Raw genomic sequence first — 21,922 nt, 5'->3', positions numbered from 1 at the left:
ACGGAGGGCTTCTGTCCTCCGTGGAGAGCAGGAAGCCTCACCTTCCTGCTCCCTGCTCCTCTCACAGACTGCTCTGTCTCCTCCGTCTGCAGCTGTCGCTGTTCAACCGTTTTAAGTGGATTTTCTTCCCAAGAAGAAACTTTTTTTATGATGTAATATATATATATAATATTTTATAAATGGTACTGAGATTTGGTAATGATTTATTTCAACCAGTTACTCTTTCTTAAAAAAAAAATGTGTCTTCCTCTTGCCTCTCAAAAATAGAGGAGGACCAACCTCCTCTGCCTCTATGGACGAGCCTCCTCTGGTACCTACTGTCATGCATGGTGCAGGTAGTATTGTGATGTGGGGCTGTTTTGCTGCCAGTGGATCTGCTGCTCTAAAGAAAGTAAATGGAATAATCAAGGCGAAGGATTATCTCCAAATTCTTCAGGAAAACCTCATTCACATTCACTTTTATATACTATATTGCCAAAAGTTTACACAATAGACACTCAAACAAAAGTGTAGAGTGGTTTACAGAGAAAGAAAACAAAAGTGACACTGAAACATATGTTCCCCTTGGATAGAAAACTCTCTCATGTTTACTTTATCAAGGGTGATATGTCGCTTGTAAATTATACTGTTGCTGCACCTTATTGTATACACAGTAATACTACACAGGGTTTAAGCTAGAGAGAGAGATAGAGTTGTAAATCTGCTCCTATTTGTTTACTGCAAAAGTCATGGCTCTTTAGTTTTCAAAAACTAATCAAAATAGGTCATTATTTCTACAAGTTTATTGACCTATGCTTTCCATTTCTACGTAACATTGTTTTTTTTATACAAATCTTATTTCACCTTACAACAATACCGATGCTCTCATACCATCAACAACTTTTCCAAGATAAAGTTTATGCCCAAATCTGGGTTGTGATATAATAATACTACACCAGAAAGTTAATAGTATTCTTGTGAAAGCTTTATTGCATAAGCATAGTATAAACCAAATCACCATGACATGACACTAACAGCAACTGCAGTCACTTCTGGGTAGACAATTGGTCGTTAACTTGTGTTGTGGAGATATGTGAAATTGGCAAATATTTTTATTTCTGTTGTAAGTGTACCATTTAAAGACTACAGTAAAGCACGGTCAAACACTCATGGTATATTAGTTCAACCACACATTAGTGACAGTGTTGTTATGAACAAGGTATCTAAACATCCACATGCATTTCCAATAAATGAGTTGTATACACTTAGAAATAACATCATGGTGAAGACATTGAAGGGGCTCTATGTAACAATTTCTAGTAATTAATTTTTATTTTATTTTATTGGCCATATGTGAGCAGATTGCAACATAATGTATAAGGGGACCTTCCCATCTCTCTCTGTTGTCTGTAAAGCCAGTGAGTGATTTGTTTGTTTGGTGAAGTTGTTTAAGGCTGCTGGACTGTGGATTTCTTTGTGAAGGACTTTGGTTGGATTTTCTGTGACAGTCCAAAGGATGTAACTTTGTGTACATTTTCGAGTGCCTCGTCTCAGTGCCTCAGTAGGGGTTTCCTATCCGAGGTTATTGCAAACAGACATTGTGATTGGTTCAATAGGACTTGTTGGGGTTGATGTTTTATATGGTGGCCAACATAAGAGCAAAACTGTCCTGTAGTATATCGAACTATCCTGCAAGAGTAAAATGCAAAATGAAAAAGGAGTCTTTGAATGACTCAAAGTTATTGCAGTCTCCTGAGCATCTGCCTTGGGTCACCTCTCATTTGTGATAATGACAGATGTGCCAATGTAATGTGGGATCTCTCTGTGGCTCTCGGAGGGCAAACTGGAGCTAGAGCTGGGGCTGTTGCAGCTGTGAGAGACTGTGTCCTTACAGTGGTAACTGCGGCCATCTTTAATAGAACTGTGTTTGCTTCCAACTCTATCAATGTTTAAAGACATATATGGAGCTTTGGTTGGAAGTTCCAGCCCAACCCCCATACCTGTCAACATTCTCCTGTCCTCCTCAGCAGACCCAGGCTGCAGACCCGTGGCAGCTCCACATTGCTGGTGGCTGTCAGCAGGTTGTGGATATCCCACAGCTGTGTGGTTGTAGGAGGCGTCCTTCATACACAGCCTTCTCCTCTGCTCTCGCGCCATCTGCACAGGAAGAGGCTGGCCCACGCTGTACAGCAAGCTACGCCGCTCACCTTTACCCAGTATCAGGCCACTTATCAAAGGGCAGGCCAGAACCCGGTCACCCTGAGGTCCCTCAGCACCTCTTGCACTTTGCCGGAGATCCTGGCTTAAAGGCTTATTGTCCTTGGTGGCATGAGGATTTGGGCGTAGAAGAACCTCAGACACATCACTGTGTACAAATGTGTAATGGTCGTCGGATTCTTCCTTCAGCCTGCTGGTAAAATGTTGGTTTGTGCTGCTGGAACAATGATGGGCAAGCTCATCAGGGTACCCACGGCCAGCTGCAAGCATGGGGCCTGATGGGGAAAACAATATTCAGAAGTTGCAATTAAACCAGAACTTGTGCTGAAGGAGTCAGGGGTAAAACAACAGGGCTGAGCACAATATCCAAATAGCAGAAGCTGCAATTTTTTTGACAAAGGTAAACTGTGTGTGAGAACAGCATCATAATGAAATACTGTAGTGCTGTAGACATGTAGCAAAGGGTCTAGAGGTGAACCCAGGCCACTGTGGTGAGAACTCAGCCTCAAGTACATAATGCACCTTCTTTTTGACAAGATATACCAGGGCACTCCATACACACGCTTTATTAAAAAATGTTGTCTTACTTTCCTTTATTTTTTTTATTTCTTTTTCAATAGATATTCAAAATTGTGCTCAGGTTTTTTTTAAATATGGTCAAATGGAAAACAGATGTTAAAAAGCTGGATATTGAGGGCGTTTTTCCATGGGTAATGTTGTTAGTACAGAAAACAAGTCTACAGCATGTTTAATCACCTGTTTAACGTGGATACTTAAAATGTTCAATAAAGAGTGTACCTGTGTATTTGTTGGGTATTGGAGGGCTGCTGATGTTCCATCCAGTTGGTGCTTTGCTGTGCAAGGAGCCGATGATCTGCTGAGCCAGCTGAGAGGGGGGGCCTGAGCTGGGCAGCTGACTCTGACTATCCAGACATCGGTGTTTGAGGGGGAAGTAGTGAGTGAGATTGCAAGTGGTGCTGACGGACCCCTGGTGTGCCTCCGGGCTCAAACTGGAGCTCTTCTCTCTGCAGGGAATCACTGGATGGAGGGATCCCTCCTTCCACAGCCCCCTCTGTGGTGAGCAGCTCGAATAGTCTGGCTGAAAGTGGCTAGTGGCCGGCTGCTATCCATTAACAAACAACCAACAGCATAGAGAAGCATACTGAAATACACATGTGTTTACTGGTGCAAACAAATTTATTCATTTTTTGTATTCATGTATTTCTTTGTTTGAAGCAGTTATTCTATATTAAATGGCTTTTTCACTTGATTCTTAGTCCATAATTTCTCTGAGTGGATAGACTCCTGTTATATAACATGCATGCTAACATGCATTTAGTACATTTCCATCACTTTAATTTGATAAATTAAACATTAATATCATGCTATTTTAGCAAACACCATTTTGTTGTTCTGGATTACTCATTTTACGTGACACTATTTGATTTCAGTCACTGTGGATGGTTGTGTGTTAATGTCCCAACCAAGCTGAGTGTTGTGCCATAAGATGGCAGTAGCTGTAGAAGAACTGTATGGAAACTGTGCAACATAATAAACAGTGTACAGCACACTCAGGCAGACGTTTCACAATAAAAGCATTGAAGTTAAGGAATTCTGTTCAGTGAAAGTGTTGCGTTCATAATAACAGAACTTTTAATTTGTATTACATTAGTACATATTAACCACCAGTTTAAACATGCCTCCTGGTTGACAATGACATACAGTCAGGTCCATAAATATTGGGACATCGACACAATTCTCTTCTTTTTGGCTCTATACACTACTCCAATGCATTTGAAATGAAACGAACAAGATGTGCTTTAACTGCAGGCTTTCAGCTTTAATTTGAGGGTATTTATATCCAAATCAGGTGAACGGTGTAGGAATTACAACAGTTTCTATATGTGCCTCCGACTTTTTAGGGGACCAAAAGTAATGGGACAATTGACTCAAAAGCTATTTCATGGACAGGTGTGGGCTATTCCCTCATTATGTCATCATCAATTAAGCAGGTAAAAGGTTTGGAGATGATTCCAGGTTTGACATTTGCATCTGGAATCTGTTGCTGTTACCTCTCAATATGAGATCCAAGGAGCTGTCACTGTCAGTGAAGCAAGCCATCATTAGGCTGAACAACCAAAACAAACCCATCAGAGGAATAGCAAAAACAGAAAACAACTGTGGTGGACGACAGAAGAAATCTTTCCCTGGTGAAGAAAAACCCCTTCACAACAGTTGGCCAGATCAACAACACTCTCCAGGAGGCAGGTGTATGTGTTTCAATTCAACAATCAAAAGAAGACTTCACCATAGTGAATGCAGAGGGTTCACCACAAGATGTAAACCATTGGTGAGCCTTAAAAACAGGAAGACCAGTTTAGAATTTGCCAAATAACACCAAAAAAAAGCCCTTACAGTTCTGGAAGAACATCCTATGGACAGATGAGACCAAGATCAACTTGTACCACAGTGATGGGAAGAGAAGAGTGTGGAGAAGGAAAGGAACTGCTCATGATCCAAAACATACCACCTCATCAGTGAAGCATGGTGGTGGTAGTGTCATGGCGTGGGCATGTATGGCTGCCAATGGAACTAGTTCCCTTGTATTTATTGATGATGTAACTGCTGACAAAAGCAGCAGGATGAATTCTGAAGTGTTTCCAGCAATATCATCTGCTCATATTCAGCCAAATGCTTCAGAACTCATTGGACAGCGCTTCACAGTGCAGATGGACAATCACCCAAAGCATACTGCAAATGCAACAAAAGAGATTTTTTAGGCCAATAAGTGGAATGTTATGCAATGGCCAAGTCAATCACCTGACCTGAATCCGATTGAGCATGCATTTCACTTGCTGAAGACCAAACTGAAGGGAAAATGCCCCAAGGACAAACAGGAACTGAAGTCCGTTGCAGTAGAGGCTTGGCAGAGCATCACCAGGGATGAAACCCAGTGTATGGTGATGTCTATGCCTTCCAGACTTCAGGCTTTAATTGACTGCAAAGGATTTGCAACCAAGTATTAAACACTGAAAGTTTGATTTATGATTGTTTATTTTGTCCCATTACTTTTGGTCCCTTAAAAAGTGGGAGGCACATGTAGAAACTGTAGTAATTCCTACACCGTTCACCTGATTTGGATGTAAATACCCTCAAATTAAAGCTGAAAGTCTGCTGTTAAAGCACATCTTGTTTGTTTCATTTCAAATGCATTGTAGTAGTGTATAGAGCCAAAAAGAAGATAATTGTGTTGATGTCCTAATATTTATGGACCTGACTGTATATTCTCTTATATTCTGACACTATGTTACAAGCAAATGTCTTTAGTCAGGACAGCCTAAATGTATTTCTCACCCAGACACCAACAACATGTTCTGTGCAGCCTCAGTCTGTAGTGTGTGTTTGAATGCTGATCATTTAAATCCCAAACAAACATGAAAACATGTATTTAGGATTCTGAGAATTCAACTAAACGAATATCCTATCCCTGAATTTGTGTCCTCAAGATCTTTAATACATGCAGCAAAATAACAGGGAGTAAAACATTTTCCATCAGAACTGTGTGACATTCATCTTTCCTATATACTCTCATTAAGCAGTAACAGTTTACAATAAGGATTCATTAATTATTTAATTTAATGTACTTACCATCAACTAACGGGCAATGAATATGATTTAGGATCTAATAATATAATATTTAATGAGGCCCACTGATAACACTAACCATTCCACCATTAGTACTGGATGTTAATTGCATTAGATGTCTCAACCTGAGTTATTTCCATTCACAATAAGTGCTTTGGGTCTACACCATACTCTGTAGCCAGACTAATACCTGAAGGGTTGCTCTGCCAGCCATATCAATACGAGCTTTTAGTGCTAGTCATTTATCGGACCTAGCCTGCAGTAAGTTATATAGCTACGTTATGCCAATGTGCATGTGTTTTGTATTTGTAGACAGGAAAAAAATAATAAAGGACTTGTTTTAAACTTGTGCACCCCTAGAAGTCTTGTGCGTTAAAGTGTGCAACACAATGCTTCATAGTTACCATAAACTATAAAGCTGGTATCCCTCAATAAGTCTTCGTCAATCCATTACAGTGTTGAAACAGCTTTACTTTACCAAAATTAACTAACAATTTTGTGAAGTTCGTAAATTTGAAAACAACACACATATTTTAAACATTTCAGGATTTGTTCCGAATTTAAAAAGACAAAGACTTTAAGCTACATGTTCAACATATTTATTTTATTCACACCATTTCAAAATTAGGGAAACTTGTTTTCACAAAGGTTCATGAAGAGCATTAAGAAATGTTTATTTATGGTTGGGTAATGCTTATTTAGTATCCTTGTGCACTTATGATGTGTTTCTTAAAGAATACATGTTATCAGCTTTACAATAGGGAGGTCACACAGAGCATTCATGAATGATTAAATGCAGTTAAGGGATGCTTTTTTAGCGTTCTATGCATGTTAGAAGTCTTACTTAAGGCATGAATGTTTAAAACTAAAAAATAAGGATCATAAAGAGCATTCATTAATGTTTAATTATGATAAAGTAATGCTGGACAGCAGCTGTAGATCTGATGACATACATCTTTATCAACAATAAACCAATATTAGGTACTTTAATTAATATGTAAACCATTACTAAATGTTATGAAGAGACATGTGTTGACAGTAACTTAGGGGTTATTTATGTATTAAGAAGGCATTGGTTAATGCTTATTATTGTACTAACTAATGTCAATATTTTTTTATAAACTAATATAGTTCACACGAACACCATAAATAAATGATTACCAGACACATGAGTTAAATGTGAGTGAACTGCTGGCCAGTGCTCATTACTACATTTACTAATGCAGTTAATTAATTAACATTTCCAGTCTATTAACTGTTAAAAAAAGGCCTTTTGTTTTTATATTATATAAAGTGTGTATTAACATTTTAATTAACATGAACACCATAAGTTATTGATTTCTTAAAAAACTATTAGTTAATTATTACTCCATTACCTAATGTTAATTTCCGTGACCTTATTGTTGTTGTCACTGTAAATAATAAATTAAAAAATGTATGAATTAATACCTCCATAAAAATAACACCATCAGGAAATCATTACTTGACACATTAGTTAAACATTAATTGACTAAGGGTTATTACTTCATTAACTAATGTTATTTGATATATCCTTATTCTAAAGTGATAACCATTAAGCTAAGGAAGTCCCACCTCAGAATAGGGAGCTGCTCTGAGTTTGGTCTTCATCTTGACTGCTTTGGTTCTGAGTTGTTTTTGGTGGTCCTGAGAAGAAGTAAGACTGAGGCCAGGCTTGGTGGTTCGACTCTGGTCCTCAGATAACCGCAGCTCCTTGTGCTCGATATTGCTGTGTAAAAACAGACAGGCACACACTGTATCTTTGTACTGGTTTAAATTGTGGTATTACATGAAGAATTATGGGGCGGTGATGACTCACGTGAGGACGTAGTTAACACTAACAATACAGTGAGGTCTGGAGGAGCGGCTGTTGTGGACGATGGTGGCGTAGCTCTGCACCCACACCCAGCCTCCATGCTTTGATAACATACGGTAGTACTTAGTGGTGACCTGCCCCTTCACCAGTACTGCAAGGGAAACAAAGAACAGGATCAGAGAGGGAAAATGAGAAGATTTAACATCAGCCCTTCAGAGCCACACAGGAAGGGTCTCTGTTATAACCAGCATTGTGGATTAGAGGCAGAAATGCTGCAGCATTCATTTTGAGGGCCATTTTGAGGGCAGCAGGAACGTATCGTCATGCCTTGCACTGAGTTGCAATGCCAAACTTGTGTAAAGTGTATGGTCCAGACCTGTTCTAATTGTGTCTCTCTGGCCACCTGGCTAATGTAAGCACATTATTCACTCTCTTAGCTCCCTCTTTTGTCTCTACTAACTCCTGAGAAAAATATCCAGCTCTTTAGCTTCTAAAAGTTCCACTGTGTTAGGCAGCTGGTCTCCGACTGTGTCTGTCTGCTGTTTGGTGCTGAGCAGGTTGTACAATGGGTTTTTTTGAGCTTGCTCTTTGAAAACAGCTGCCTGCTGCAGCTGCTGCACTATCATCGCATAGCCAGACTTATTTCCCTAGCACTGGAGAATGGTCTGCCAGCACCAATTCTCATTCTGGTACAGGGATAAAAAAAAAAAAACACTGGGTTAGTTGGATTTCTTAACCAATCACAACTGGTTTGAGCGGCAATTCTCCCAGGATGCAGCAACGGTGCCCCTGCAAAATAGTGTCAAGGTGAACTTGTTTTGCGTGGGGGAGGTGCGCCCTGGCATTAAAAATGATGTATCACTGTTAAAGAAAAAATTAGAGCCAATAGCTTGTTTGCAAATGACAATGTGGATTCAAACATCTATTACATTTATCCTCTACCTCCAGGTACATTTCAGACAGTCATGACATAGAAAAGTGGCCCCTGTCTATAATCTTACACTAGATGAGTGCAAGACGGGCACAAGACGAGACAGTGTATAGCCCACCAACAATCGTCTCCCACCACTCTAAACTGAATTCCCAGCTCCTCCTCCCAGATTGCCTTATTTTAGACTGATCCAAAATGTGGCCATAAATCTGTAAAGATATCCCCCTTTGCTATGCCATAAAAGTACGCAAATCATCCCATGACTGTTTGAGAGGTAAAGAGGGAAAATTAGATAAATATTAAGAAACAAAATCTAGGAGGTGCCTAATATGAGGGAGGAAACAGGTGATTGTTGCATAATGGACCCAAGGGGGACGGCAGCATCAAATTTGAAGTGTTTCCTAAATTGATACCATATCTTTAAGGTATAAGCACAACAGGGAAACTGTTACACTGTCTAAATTGGAAACTCAACAATGTGTTTTGTGAATGTGTGTAGCCCAGTAATGGAATTGAAATTGCCCTTGGAAAGCCACTTAACTTGCATCTTTGAAGTAATGATTTGCAGAACCATGGAGACAAAAAAATGTTCTAGTTGCAAACAAAATCAGAAATTTGTCAAATTGAAATGTAGTTTGATACATTCATTGATACATTAATCTTCCCAATTAAAGTTTGACAAGGGCAAATCAGCCTGCTGAAGTTGCAGAGCTGGTGAGTTAATGGGGTAGCATTCACTGTTTTTATGATTTAATTTGTATCCCGAAAAAGAGCTAAAGTATCCAGAATACACATAACATGTGGAAGACAGGATCAGTCAGCAGAGATGGACAGAGTACTCGACCCCAGTACTTGAGTAAGAGTACAAATACTACTGGTCAAAATTTACTCCGTTACAAGTAAAAGTAGCTCAGTCGACATGTTACTCGAGTAAGAGTAAAAAAGTACTTGCTTTTAAAGGTACTTAAGTACCAAAAAGTACATGGTTTTAAATTTACTTTACGTAAAAGTAAGAGTAAGAGTAAATTTCTTATTTTTCACATCAATGAATAACTATAATTTTTTCTAAATGAATTTAAGTACCTTTTAACTCTTGTTTCTGATAATTAACTCTTTGAAACCACCTGCACTGATGTGCTTGCTTTTAGAACCACAATGTTATATAAAGCCTGCAGAAACACCTATAAAAACAAATAAAATGAATGGGATCACAGGAGGACAGCAGATGTTGCAGATGCAGATGTTTATTAACAATCATTAAAACTGTAACCAAATGAACCTGCACCGTCCAACTAACTGTCTATCATTTAGCTAAGTTGGGAACTGGAAACCCCTCAAAGACCAATGTTGTCCCCAGACCACTGGTTGAGAATCACTGCTTTACAAAAAACTACATCTGATGCAGCCATTGTCGCAGTTTTGTGTTGACAAACGCAGTCGAGAGTGTGGCTACTTTGGTGGTATCCTTATGGGGAGGGATGACGTATTTCCGCTTTTACGTAGATCCCAGTGGAGAGCGTGCACTGTGATAGGTTTCCTTCTTTTGGACACAAACACAGTTTGTGTCCAATAGTATTTTAGAAAAAAAAAGAAGAAAAAAAGAGCAGACCTGAACTTTTCAGCCTTCCTAGAAATTAACTCGAGTAAAAGTAAAAATATTTGTCTTGGAAATGTATTCAAGTAAGAGTAATAAGTACCAAAGAAATCTAATACTCAAGTAAAGTACAAATCCTCTGGATATGTACTTAAGTACAGTACTCAAGTAAATTTACCTAGTTACTGTCCACCACTGTCAGTCAGTCACATACAGCAACAAGTCATTTGCATAAGCTTTTAACGGGATGGCCAATGGTCAATAGCCAAAGTGAGGAGAGATGCGACAAAGGGATGCCGTGTCGTGTCCTTCGTCTACTGCAAAATATTCAGAACGGATATAATTTGCTTGACCACTGGACATATCAATTAATCTCACCAACTGATAAATGTATCCGAAAAAACAAATTTCTTTGATACTGCAAATAGGTACTCCCACCCCTGACCCTATCAAAGGCCCTCTCAGCTTCCATTGTGTTTATAACTTAATATTTAGAATCTGTCAAATGAATGAGAGTAAGTTTTAAAACTGCTGTCATTTAATAAAACCAAAACTCCAGAGATAACGCCAGGCAAAACCCTCTCTAAATGAATAGCAATCATTTTGGCCAGAACCTTTTTATTTTAGCATTTAGTTAAGACAGGGGTCTAAAAGAACCACAGAGGGAGGGTTCTTCATCATTTTTAAAAGACGGCTATTGAAGCTTACGTCAGTGTTAGAGGTAACAACCAATTTTCCAAAGATTCACCAAACGTCAACAGATGTACAGGCAAATTTATTGATAGATCTATTTAAAAACTCTATTGGATACCCATCTGGACCTGGGGCTTATTGGATTGCATCGCTCTAATAGAAAAGCGTAATTCTTCAAGAGAGGGTGGGGCATCCCATTTCTTTATACATTCAGAATCATTACAGGAGTTTCAAGATCAGCCAGGAACTGATTCATTAGGGCCTGAGCAGGTAGACCTGCGAGGTCCCTATTGTAATTGGAAGGAAAGAAATTTTCTTCCGCCACTTTGACTGCAGTTTTGGATGCCTGAACATACCCAAAAACTCACCAAATTTGGAATATATAAATTACGATACTGCATTGTCACTGGGCGTGGTCATGACCTGCAGGCCCTGTAGCGCCCCCTATAGTTCTTCCCTGCCTTCTACATGCGCGTAGACAAACGAAATTCAGTATGCAGATTCATCATGAGCAGACGCACAAAAAAGTCTGGGGGGCCCATACTGTCACTCCAACAGGAAGTCAGCCATTTTGATGTGTGGCGGCATTTTTCCCAAATTCATGCCTACTTTGAAAACTATCTTGTCCTAGAGCTTAAACACCACAGTCTTCAAATTAACTCAATTATCATCTTCATGCCTTGAAGAGCGAAATTTATGGAAATCTTTCTGCTGCGACATACTTTAGTGGGCGGGACGGTGGAAACCATTTTTTTCCCTCGCCGTCAAGCATCGAGGCTTTATAACTTCAACATACAATTTCCTATCTACACCAAACTGCTCATAAGTGTAGAGGCTGTCGTCCCGAATACATCTCTGCATCAATACTCAGTCGGCCATTTTGATTTTGGCCGCCATTTTGAAATATTGCCAATCTTCGTACTTAAATTATCTCCTCCTACAGACGTAACACCTACGACTTCACAGTCACTCAGTATCATCCTCTGACCTTGAAGATGAAAAGTTATGGAAATCTTTATCCTACGTCGTACCTGCTGGTCGCGGTGGAGCGGTCAATTCAAATCCTTCGCCGTAAACCATCATGTCCTCATAACTTCTTCATACAATTTCCTATCTCGGCCAAATCTCTCAGGAATGCAGAGGGAGTCGCCCTGAACAGATCTGTGTGGTCATGGGGCGTGGTCGTGACCTTCGGGCTCTGTAGCGCCCCCTAATGTGATGCCCCGCTTCCCACACGTGCGTAGAAGAACGAAATTTGGTACACAGATACCTCATGACCAGACGCATAAAAAACCCTCTTGGACCGATACCGTCACTCCAACAGGAAGTCAGCCATTTTGATGTGTGGCGGCATTTTTGTCCAATTCATGCCTACTTTGAAAACTATCTTGTCCTAGAGCTTAAACACTACAGTCTTCACATTAACTCAATTATCATCTTCATGCCTTGAAGAACAAAAGTTATGGAAATCTTTCAGCTGCGACATACTTTAGTGGGCGGGACGGTGGAAACCATTTTTTTCCCTCGCCGTCAAGCATAAGTGTAGAGGCTGTCGTCCCGAATACATCTCTCCATCAATACTAAGTCGGCCATTTTGATTTTGGCCGCCATTTTGAAATATTGCCAATCTTCATACTTAAATTATCTCCTCCTACAGACGTAACACCACCGACTTCACAGTCACTCAGTATGATCCTTTGACCTTGAAGATGAAAAGTTATGGAAATCTTTATCCTACGTCATACCCTCTGGCCGTGGCGGTGCCCGCCATAAAAATCCTTCGTCATGAAGCATCGAGTCCTAATAACTTCTTCATACAATTTCCTATCTTGGCCATATCTCTCAGGAATCTAGAGGGAGTCGCCGTGAATAGATCTGTGCATCAATACTGTGTCATATCCAAAGCGCCACCCACTGGACACAGGAAGTCAGACAAACATCATCTGATTGACATGACGTTCACTGCTTGTTTTCTCCCCGTCATGACATGCTTGTAACAGGTGAGCACGCAGTCCGACGCGCGCGGACTGCAAGGGCCCGTTCATTACTGCTTGCAGTTTTAATTTTGGTAGTATCTGTAGTAAATCTGATTTATGCAGAGCAGAGTAAATTGATTTAAATGTTGCATTAATTTTGAAACAATCTGTAACAGTAACTTATTACTATTATAGACTTATTTTGAATTTGAGATACAAGACACAAGTGATGTGTGTCGACATTTCAGCTGGTGAGTTAGCGAGTTGTGTTTTCACTGATCATAGGTCAGATCTGATCGTAGACAAGTCATCCCCCAAAGCTGCTTGGAGGTTTTGAATAACTCCACAATTTCTTGTCTCAAGGAGGCTAATAACTCTAGCTACAGAACTTGACATTCTTTATCGAAATCTATGGGTGACTCTTAACCCACGTCCACCTCCAAAACCTGCTCAGCAGCATCCCCCAGTTTTGCCCACTTTAACAATGTTTCCAAATACTTGAACATGTTTGATTTAACTAATACATTGTTAATCCTGGTCAATATATGAATACTCAATAAATTGTAAAGTTTAATCATTTCATTTTATCACTGCTACTGGACCCCAATAAATAATCATGTAAACAGTGTGTGGAGTGGGTTTCATCGGCCTGATGTGACGAAAGTGTTGCAGCATTTGTGCAAAATGACATCTAAATGGATTCTGGAATTTATCAACAAGCCATTCAACCCTAAATGACAAATTTGATTCTTAGCTGGCGTTGACTGAGAGGATCATTGCTACTGCCGAACAAGGCTTTGACCATGAGTGTCATACTCAGACACTGGAGCTGTGTCTGACAGACATGAGAAAGTCAAACGAAATGCTTCTCACAAAGATTGATGATGGAGTGGTGTTCGAGATGTAATACTATCAAGATTGTGGAGATACCAGAGGGTGAAGAGAAGTCACTGGATTAATATCAAAGTATTAAAAAGGGGTTCAGCAGAGAGAAAACAGCACAGGTCAGCTACTGCCCTCAGAACTGTAGACTGTCAGCCCCGCCAAGTGCTGTCACATCAACAAAACAGTGTGTGGAGTGCACGTGGCTGCGGTTTGGCGAGAAGATCCACAGCTCCGGAAGGAAAGGGAACAAGAGAAAGAGACCTATTCTATTCTATTCTATTCTAAGAGCGCTGACAACGAGCAAATCAAAAGGAAAAGGCCTAGAAGGAAAGTGCAGCTAAAGCTACAAAGTTGAAGATATCTTCACCACTTGTGTGGCTCTGGTTCTTGTGCAGACCTGAAAACCTCCTCCCCCAAAGGGTGGTCCAAAGCTGCTGTGACGGTGGTGTAAACACACTCCCCACTCCCTGAATTAACCAAAAAAGACTGTCCAGTGCCCACTGTGCAGGAGGCACCACGCTAGAGCCCCGGACACTAGTGATGCGCAGCTCAACTGGCAACCCATGGCACCTGGGAACCTGGGGGTCAGAAGGGTTTGGGTCAGCATTGCCAGAAAATATCACAGGTGCGGGCACGCTGTCAATGACTGACGAGGCAGTGTTTAGAGTGGGCCTAAGTGATTAAAGGGATATTCTGGCGTAAATTTAATCCATGGTCTAACACACCATTGAGACCCCCCTCGAGAAATCAAGTTTTCCGACCGCTAGCTTATGTAGTTTTAGCAACCTCAGAAAAGACCACACAATAACAATACACTGCAGTCAATAAGCAACAATGCAAATAGGGTCCTAGCTTTGCCGGATTTCTATTGAAAAGCGAACACAACTCACCACTCTCCTTCAGCAGTTTGCTCGTTGTGGGGAAGCCCTGATGAGTCGATTACCGAGTGCAGTAGAGTTCCGCAGCTCAGGGATGAAAATGTATGATTATTACTCCATGGAAATGCAATCAAAGTTCATATGTGTCTTGCCTACATTTACAGTAGGTTACTAACCGTTATTACCGAGAGCTGACAAGGAAAAGAACGGAATGGAGCATTTCTAACTGCACTCTGTAACCGACTCGTCAGGGCTTCCCCACAACGAGCAAGCTGCTGGAGGAGAGTGGTGAGTTGTGTTCTCTTGCACCACTAGCCCCATTCACACTGCCGTTTGGATGCGGGGATCCTGCGCCAATTCTCCGCCTCCGCCTCTGTGTGAATCTCTCGGAGGAGGCGAGGGGTGAAATTTCGCTCCGGCGCTGATCGACCTCTGGAGGTAGTATCAGAGGCTCAGCATTGGCGAACCGATCCAGTGTGAATGGATAGGCCGGCTGCACATAACGAGAGCGTGTCGTTTGGACAGTCTGATAACTACACAGGTCCTTTACTCAACTAAATAAAGAGAAATGTCCCACAAAGCAATGTTACATGAACAAACAAAAGTAATGTAATAACTGTAACTGTCTTTGGCAACTTATATGAGGAAAAAAACACTGCAGATATACGTGGTGAAGTCTCTGTCCTCCTGCCTGTTCTACTGACTCTTTGTCACATTTCTGCCCAAAAAACAGCATCTGTCACAGGTAAAAAACTTTAACTCACCAAGTGTTTGTGTTGAAAAAAAGTCACTGCGACAGTCAGTCCTCCAGACCGAGACTTGGGTGAACTTTCCCCCAGAAAACAGCCTCCCTGCCCGCGAGTTACAGTGTCAGACAGCGTCCACTTTACTGATGGCGATTATGCAATTATGAAATTTAGAGCGAAAAACGTAACTTTGTCACTCTCCAGGATGTGGGTCAGGATCTCAATCACTACCCAATATAACAGCATCCATATGATTATAAACTGTCCGCGGGTACAAGTTTAGATTGACAGGAGGACACGGGAAACACCTTAAAATCACACAGACATCATCATCATGACGTGTACTGTCACGCCTCTTTAGGAGCTGCAGTGTCGTCTTTCTGTAGCCACATTCACACTGCCATTCGGATGCGGGGGTTCCTGTACCAATTCTCTGCCTCCCCCCTCAGTGTGAATCTCTCAGGGGTGGCAAGGGGTCAAATTTCGCTCAGGTGCTGATACGCCTCTGGAGGTAGTATAAGGGGCACATTAATGGCAAATCCAACCAGTGTGAATGGATAAGCCGGCTGTGTGTGTCGATCAGACAGTCTGGTAACTACACAGGTCCCTCACTTAACTAAATACAGAGAAATGTCACACAAAGCCACATTACATGACCAACATAGTAACTATAACTGTCTTTGGATGTGACAGGTGTGTGGTTGAGATAATAATGATGTTTGGTAAAACTATCTTGTATCTTACAAGATAGCCTCCTGTATGATCTGCTGTGACAACAGTGCAGTGGAATAGATGACATCAGAGAAGTGAGTTTGGTTAAATAGGTGAACGATGCCATGTTTAATGTTGTACATTCCTTGTTCTGGTGTGACCCGGTCACAGGGTGGTCTCTAGTTGCAGTTGCAGGATTTGAAAGCATTCTAAACCAATCCTGAATCTGCCCCCTTCCTCAAGACAAGTGTGATCGGGAATGTTGATTTCTCAATGAAATTAACATTACTGAGCAAGCCAATCTGTTACTGTAGCTGTAGGATAACGTGTAACAAATATTAACGCAAAGTTAAAAAAAGGTGTTTTACTATCGTCATATTAACAACACCACTAAGTTGAGGACAGTGTGGGTAGTACCAGGGCACTGGTTCTACTGTTGAGCCCCCCCAAAGATGTCACTGGCCTTAATCAATGAGACAATAGCTCCATTCATCTGCCCTTTGAGTACAGGGATCATGCGCTGATTCTCCACATCGTGGTCTGTGTGAAAGTTTCAGATGCAGAGATGGGGGAAGGTTTTGCTGCGGATTTTATCTGCATCCAGAGGTAGTATCAGAACCGGGCATGAGCAAGACTATCAGCTGCTCTGTACTGTAGATCTGGGTTTCACTCAGTTGAACATGGATCTGTTGATGATTTCTACCCTCCCACCCCCTTGGTCTGACTTAAGTTTTAAAGGACTTACATAAATGGTGAGCATATCGTAGAGGGAAAACATCACAGGCATGGACGTGGTGGTACAGTGTCTTCTCTATCAGGTCCTGAGGCTCATAGCCTGTCAGCTCTGCCACCCTGGCTCCACCACAAAGGAGAGAGGGCACAAGCTTAAAGTCAAGGATTGATTTAGGCATCAGTGTGCTCAACAGCAACACAAAGTTCAATTAACAATCCAGCAGTCTTTAGAAGATAACTATTTCACATTGTGTATATGCATTTACTGTATATTTGTATGTATATTTGTATATTCAAATAATGTGTTGTCAATCATACTCAAGCAACTATTTGTATTTATAAATTAATTTTCTGTTGGTTATTTATGATCGATTTCTGACTTTTTATTCCATACAGAGATCATCAAGATATACATTGTGACTTCTATCTGTCCATCCATCTACTCAGTCAAGCAACTCTCCTACCTTGTGTCCAAGAAAATTAGTTTAAAGTCCAAGCTGGCCCGGAACATGAACATGTTACTGCTAAGTTTGATCTCAGTGATACCACTGGGGGGAAGGGAGTGACCAACTGCCACTAGACCCACAGTCTGATAGCAGGATTCATACAGTGCCACGTCCATCATGTACTGACGCACTTTGAGGTAGCCGCTGCAGTGGATGACCTGGGAAAAAACAGCATCAGACCAATATTATTACAGGATTTACATGTTGAAGGGAAAGTTAAGGGCTTGTGACAAACAAAACATTTTGGAATTTTCCAAACCAGACAGCACCAGACAGCAGACTGGGATTAGAACTATGCTGAAAACAAACAAACAAAAACACAGTAACAGTATGGCAGCTGGGGCACTAAAATATGAAATAAGTGCTGTAAAATAACTACCTTTTACTATCCTGTATTAAAAGAACAGCAGTTGGCTTTAATTCTACATGAGATTTGTTTAGGGTTTGTTTTGGCTTTTTAATGTTTAATTTAAAAACAATGAATTGTGCAAAAAACAAATAATTAGGATAATTAGAATATTTCATCAAAGTTTGATCTACATTTAAAGAAATGAACATACAGTTTACATTACCAACACTAACAAAAAGTTTACATTTTGGAGCAAAAAACAGCGAATTCATTGAGTTCCGCCTGCTGCCGTCCTGCCAGTTGAGAATCTCCAAATGCGATGTAACAGGGAGGAGAGTTAAGATGGAACACTTCTAAAGCTTAGTTCCATATAAATGCACGGATAAGTCTTGTCGTTAGCGAAAAACAATATTGACCTCAAAGTTGAAAAAGGAGCCTCGTATAAGAAACAATACTAAAATCAAAAGCCAGAAAAGCCACGTGAGATCTCACGTGGATAGTTGTTGCCGGAAGACAGTAACGTTCCACCTTAACTGTCCTCCAGGTTATGTCGCATTCAGAGATTGACACTTCTCGGAAAACACAACTGCTAACGTGAGTTATTCAAAAACTTTCTTTTTAGTAAACTCTGTGTACACAAACAATGGGCCTCATTCATGAACCACTCTTACAAACAAATTTGTTCTTAAGTCCCACTTACGAAGATTTTACAAAGATTGTGGCATTCATGAATTTTTTCTTATCTAGGATTTTTTCTTAGGCAAGAACAAATCCTACGAACACTCAGGAGTACTCTTACGGACATTTCAGTGCCGAAATGTTGGCATGGTTGTGTTTTCTTCTCTTGTGTAGTTCAATAAAATGCAATATTACAGTGATAATTCTGTCATATTTATTCATTTATTTATTTATTTCATATTTTTGGTCATTTACAAAGAATTTAAATTCTAAAATAAATTAAATGTGCCAATGATTTAAGATAAATCAATTGGAAACATGCCATCAATTAGTAACCCCCCCCCCCGCCCTATTTATACGTGGCATTTCTCCATCCAAGGCCCGCAAAACAATGGCATATATATTGCTCCTGCGGCTTTCATCAATGTAAGAACACAGCTGCGAACAATTCTGAGGCTTACGTACGCGTTGGTGAATCTGACATAGGGTTTTCTTAAGGAACCTCTTAAGAACAACTTAAGAAAGAATCTAAGAAGATACTTAAGAAGATATTGGTGAATGAGGCCCAATGTTCTCAATGCTTGTGTTCATGTGTAGAGACCCTGGTGATACTACGAACAAAGTTTCATGTTGTCGTGCCTTCTTAGTGTTTTAAAAATATTTTTACGCTAACATAGTATTTGCTCCTAGCACTCCATTAAAAATGATTTTTACCCGAAAACGAAAATACCGTCAATCTTAAAAGTGGCGCTTTCGTCGAAATTATGCTTTTAAACAAACGTTTGACTCAGGTACATTCACAAAAAGACACTAGGTTGCATTTTGGCGAGATTTTCACTTTAACAAACGTGTGATGCATGGTGGGAAAAGTGCAGACTATCTTCATCAGATGATGCAATAGTATTGTTTGGTCATTTTTTATGGTCAAAATACAACAGATATTACTTCAACAAATTAAGGACATTCTTCAAAAACGCACCTGAGCACCGATCTGACAGCACGTTTAGTTTTCTTCAGTGGCACGATGACCATATCATAATTGGAGGTTGGCTGAATAGCTGTCAGCCAGAAACCAAAGAAAACCAACCGTCTACAGACACTTCCAGCTGCTGCTGCTACTTCATAAGGACATATCCTGAGGTAAATTAAGTTAGCTATGATGTTCAGCACCAGGTTGTTTGAGAATGACCAATTAAGAAATCAATTAATGGAATGAAATCACTCCCAGACCCTGAAGTTATCATGAACATAATCGTGTGTGCCGGGGTTAATCCAGTGGCTGCACCTACCTTATATCCCCCACATGTAAGTCCTGCATTTCGTTTAGCAAGAACACACTTCATCCTCAGGAAGAAGGAGCGTTCGATTTCATACTCTGTTGCACAAACACACATTACACATTACACATTACTCATATGTTACAGGATATTGTGTGTGTACCATATCCCACCACTCTTCTTACTCCTAATATTATGTCAGACGTATTTGTTTTTACAGAGCAGTTTAATGAAATGTGCACCTTACCTAGGACAAGTGTAATAAGAGGGACCAACAGAGACACCTGGATTACTCTGTTCACTCTGTTGCCACCACAACTCTAACCCAAAAAAGTGTCTAGAAGCAAGTCTACTGCCAACACCCCAAGCATAGTTTGTTGTCTGGAATACAGCTTTAATCCCTTCCAAAGCTGATCACTTTGGTAGACATGACTATAAAAATCATGACCCCAACAAATGTACATTTGCATGTATTCAATTGGCAGCTCTTTGTCCAAAGGCATGAACCACATAGGTACAATCCAAGCCTACATGGTAGGGCTGTAAAAAGTTACCTAACTGTTTGATACCAAGGATGGACTCTGTATCTTCTAATGTTGGACAGTTGGCCAGATACTACTTATATTTTGCCTCTTCTATGGCAAAATCTGACCAGGAAAATTGTATGTTAAAACCCTAACCCTACAGCCCACCTTTGAAGGCCACAAACTCTGTCCAATAGAACTAGGAGATTGATTTTAAGGTTTAGTAAGTGGTGTGCCAGGGATTTTCAAGACTAATCAGATTTCAAAAAGTCAACAGTATATATCAAGATTCCATTATGCAATTCAACAACATCTTTTCTAATGATCCTACCGGGGCTTTCTGTTAGCAATGTGCTGTTTTCAAGGCTGAGCTGGGTTTCATCATTATGACACCCTCATGTCAAACTTGACTTGTCTAGTCACAGAGACCTATCATCTGAGAGGGGTCTGGCTGCAGACCTCCAGTGTGGGGTCGCTTCCGGTGCAGCCTCCAGTCTCAGGCCGGCTCCAATCTCAGGACCGGAAAGAACAAACTTTTTTAGCGTCTTCCCAAGTACTCAGGTATTTTCAACTTTTTATTACCGTATTATGTTTGCCGTTTTAACATGCATCGTTATCAATATGTGTAAATCTAAAGCACGCAAATTACTGACTGTTACAAATGTGGATGGGCTGGCTGTTATTTTAAACTTAGCTATGTCAACGGTGGCTAGCGTTAGCTCCTAAAGGTTTATGGCAGCATTGGCTTTTTTCCTGCGGATATCATAAGCTAACTGTTTATTTATAACTGTGTGTTCAGCTTTGTTCAGTTTTTTTATTTAAGAGTTTAGCACAGGCATAGATCTTAAGATGTTGTTGATGTCGTCCAAATGAAAATAAAATTAAGATTTAAATGTTTGCTATCTCTCAGGCCAGGTGAAAGTTTCAGATGTGGAGAGGGGGGAAATTTCGTCTTTTTTTTTTCCGGAAATTTCAGTTCTTGAACTGGCACCATAAAATGCTGCTGGGTGTGTGTGTCTGTGTGTGTGTGACTGCATGGAAAGGTTTGTTCCTGACAGAATTGCTTGAGTTAACGCGGCCATGAGTCCGACAGCATCCTGTTTACTGATGGTGATTATGTATAATAATGTAATTTAGCGCGAAAAACGTAACTCCGTCACTTTCCAGGATGTTTGGTGGGTCAGGATCTCAATCACTACACATTATAACAGCATCCATATGATTATAAACTGTCCACGGGTTAGATAGACAAGGGGAACACCTGGGGGAACACCGACGTCATTAACATGACGTGTACCGTCACGCCTAAACAAAACTAAATTCTTGACAGTTTTAATATGTCAGTTCCTCAACATTGTCGGTATCAAAGTCAACAAATAACAGAGAATGTGTTCAAAACTGAACAAAAAATAAATAAATCATCCATCCATCCATCCATCCATCCATTTTCTTCCGCTTATCGGGGCCGGGTCGCGGGGGCAGCTGCCTGAGCAGGGACACCCAGACTTCCCTCTCCCCGGATACCGCCTCCAGCTCTTCCGGGAGGACCCCAAGGCGTTCCCAGGCCAGCTGAGTGACATAGTCACACCAGCGTGTCCTGGGTCTTCCTCGGGGTCTCCTCCCGGAGGGACATGCCAGGAACACCTCCCGAGGGAGGCGTCCCGGGGGCATCCGAAACAGATGCCCGAGCCACGTCAGCTGGCTCCTCTCGATGTGGAGGAGCAGCGGCTCTACTCTGAGCTCCTCCCGGGGGACAGAGCTCTTCAC

At 40.8% G+C, this 21,922-nt stretch overlaps 1 protein-coding gene across 1 annotated transcript in view; it reads right to left on the bottom strand.

The window, feature by feature from the left end:
- Positions 1-946: 946 nt before the first annotated feature.
- sim2 (SIM bHLH transcription factor 2) overlaps positions 947-21,922 on the bottom strand; it is a 50,983-nt gene continuing 30,007 nt past the window's right edge. Inside the window, exons 5-11 of the mRNA XM_030438508.1 lie at positions 19,644-19,729; positions 17,286-17,485; positions 16,835-16,941; positions 7,679-7,826; positions 7,435-7,588; positions 2,995-3,319; positions 947-2,471 (exon numbers count right to left, since the gene is read on the bottom strand). Coding sequence (XP_030294368.1) covers positions 1,750-2,471; positions 2,995-3,319; positions 7,435-7,588; positions 7,679-7,826; positions 16,835-16,941; positions 17,286-17,485; positions 19,644-19,729 — 1,742 coding nt within the window. The 3' untranslated portion in view covers positions 947-1,749. The remainder of the gene's footprint in view (positions 2,472-2,994; positions 3,320-7,434; positions 7,589-7,678; positions 7,827-16,834; positions 16,942-17,285; positions 17,486-19,643; positions 19,730-21,922) is intronic.

The sequence above is a fragment of the Sparus aurata genome, chromosome 13, assembly GCF_900880675.1.
Source record: "Sparus aurata chromosome 13, fSpaAur1.1, whole genome shotgun sequence".
Lineage (NCBI taxonomy): Eukaryota > Metazoa > Chordata > Actinopteri > Spariformes > Sparidae > Sparus > Sparus aurata.
Note: the sequence above shows the minus strand (reverse complement) of the source record. Positions and strands in the feature narration are given on the sequence as shown.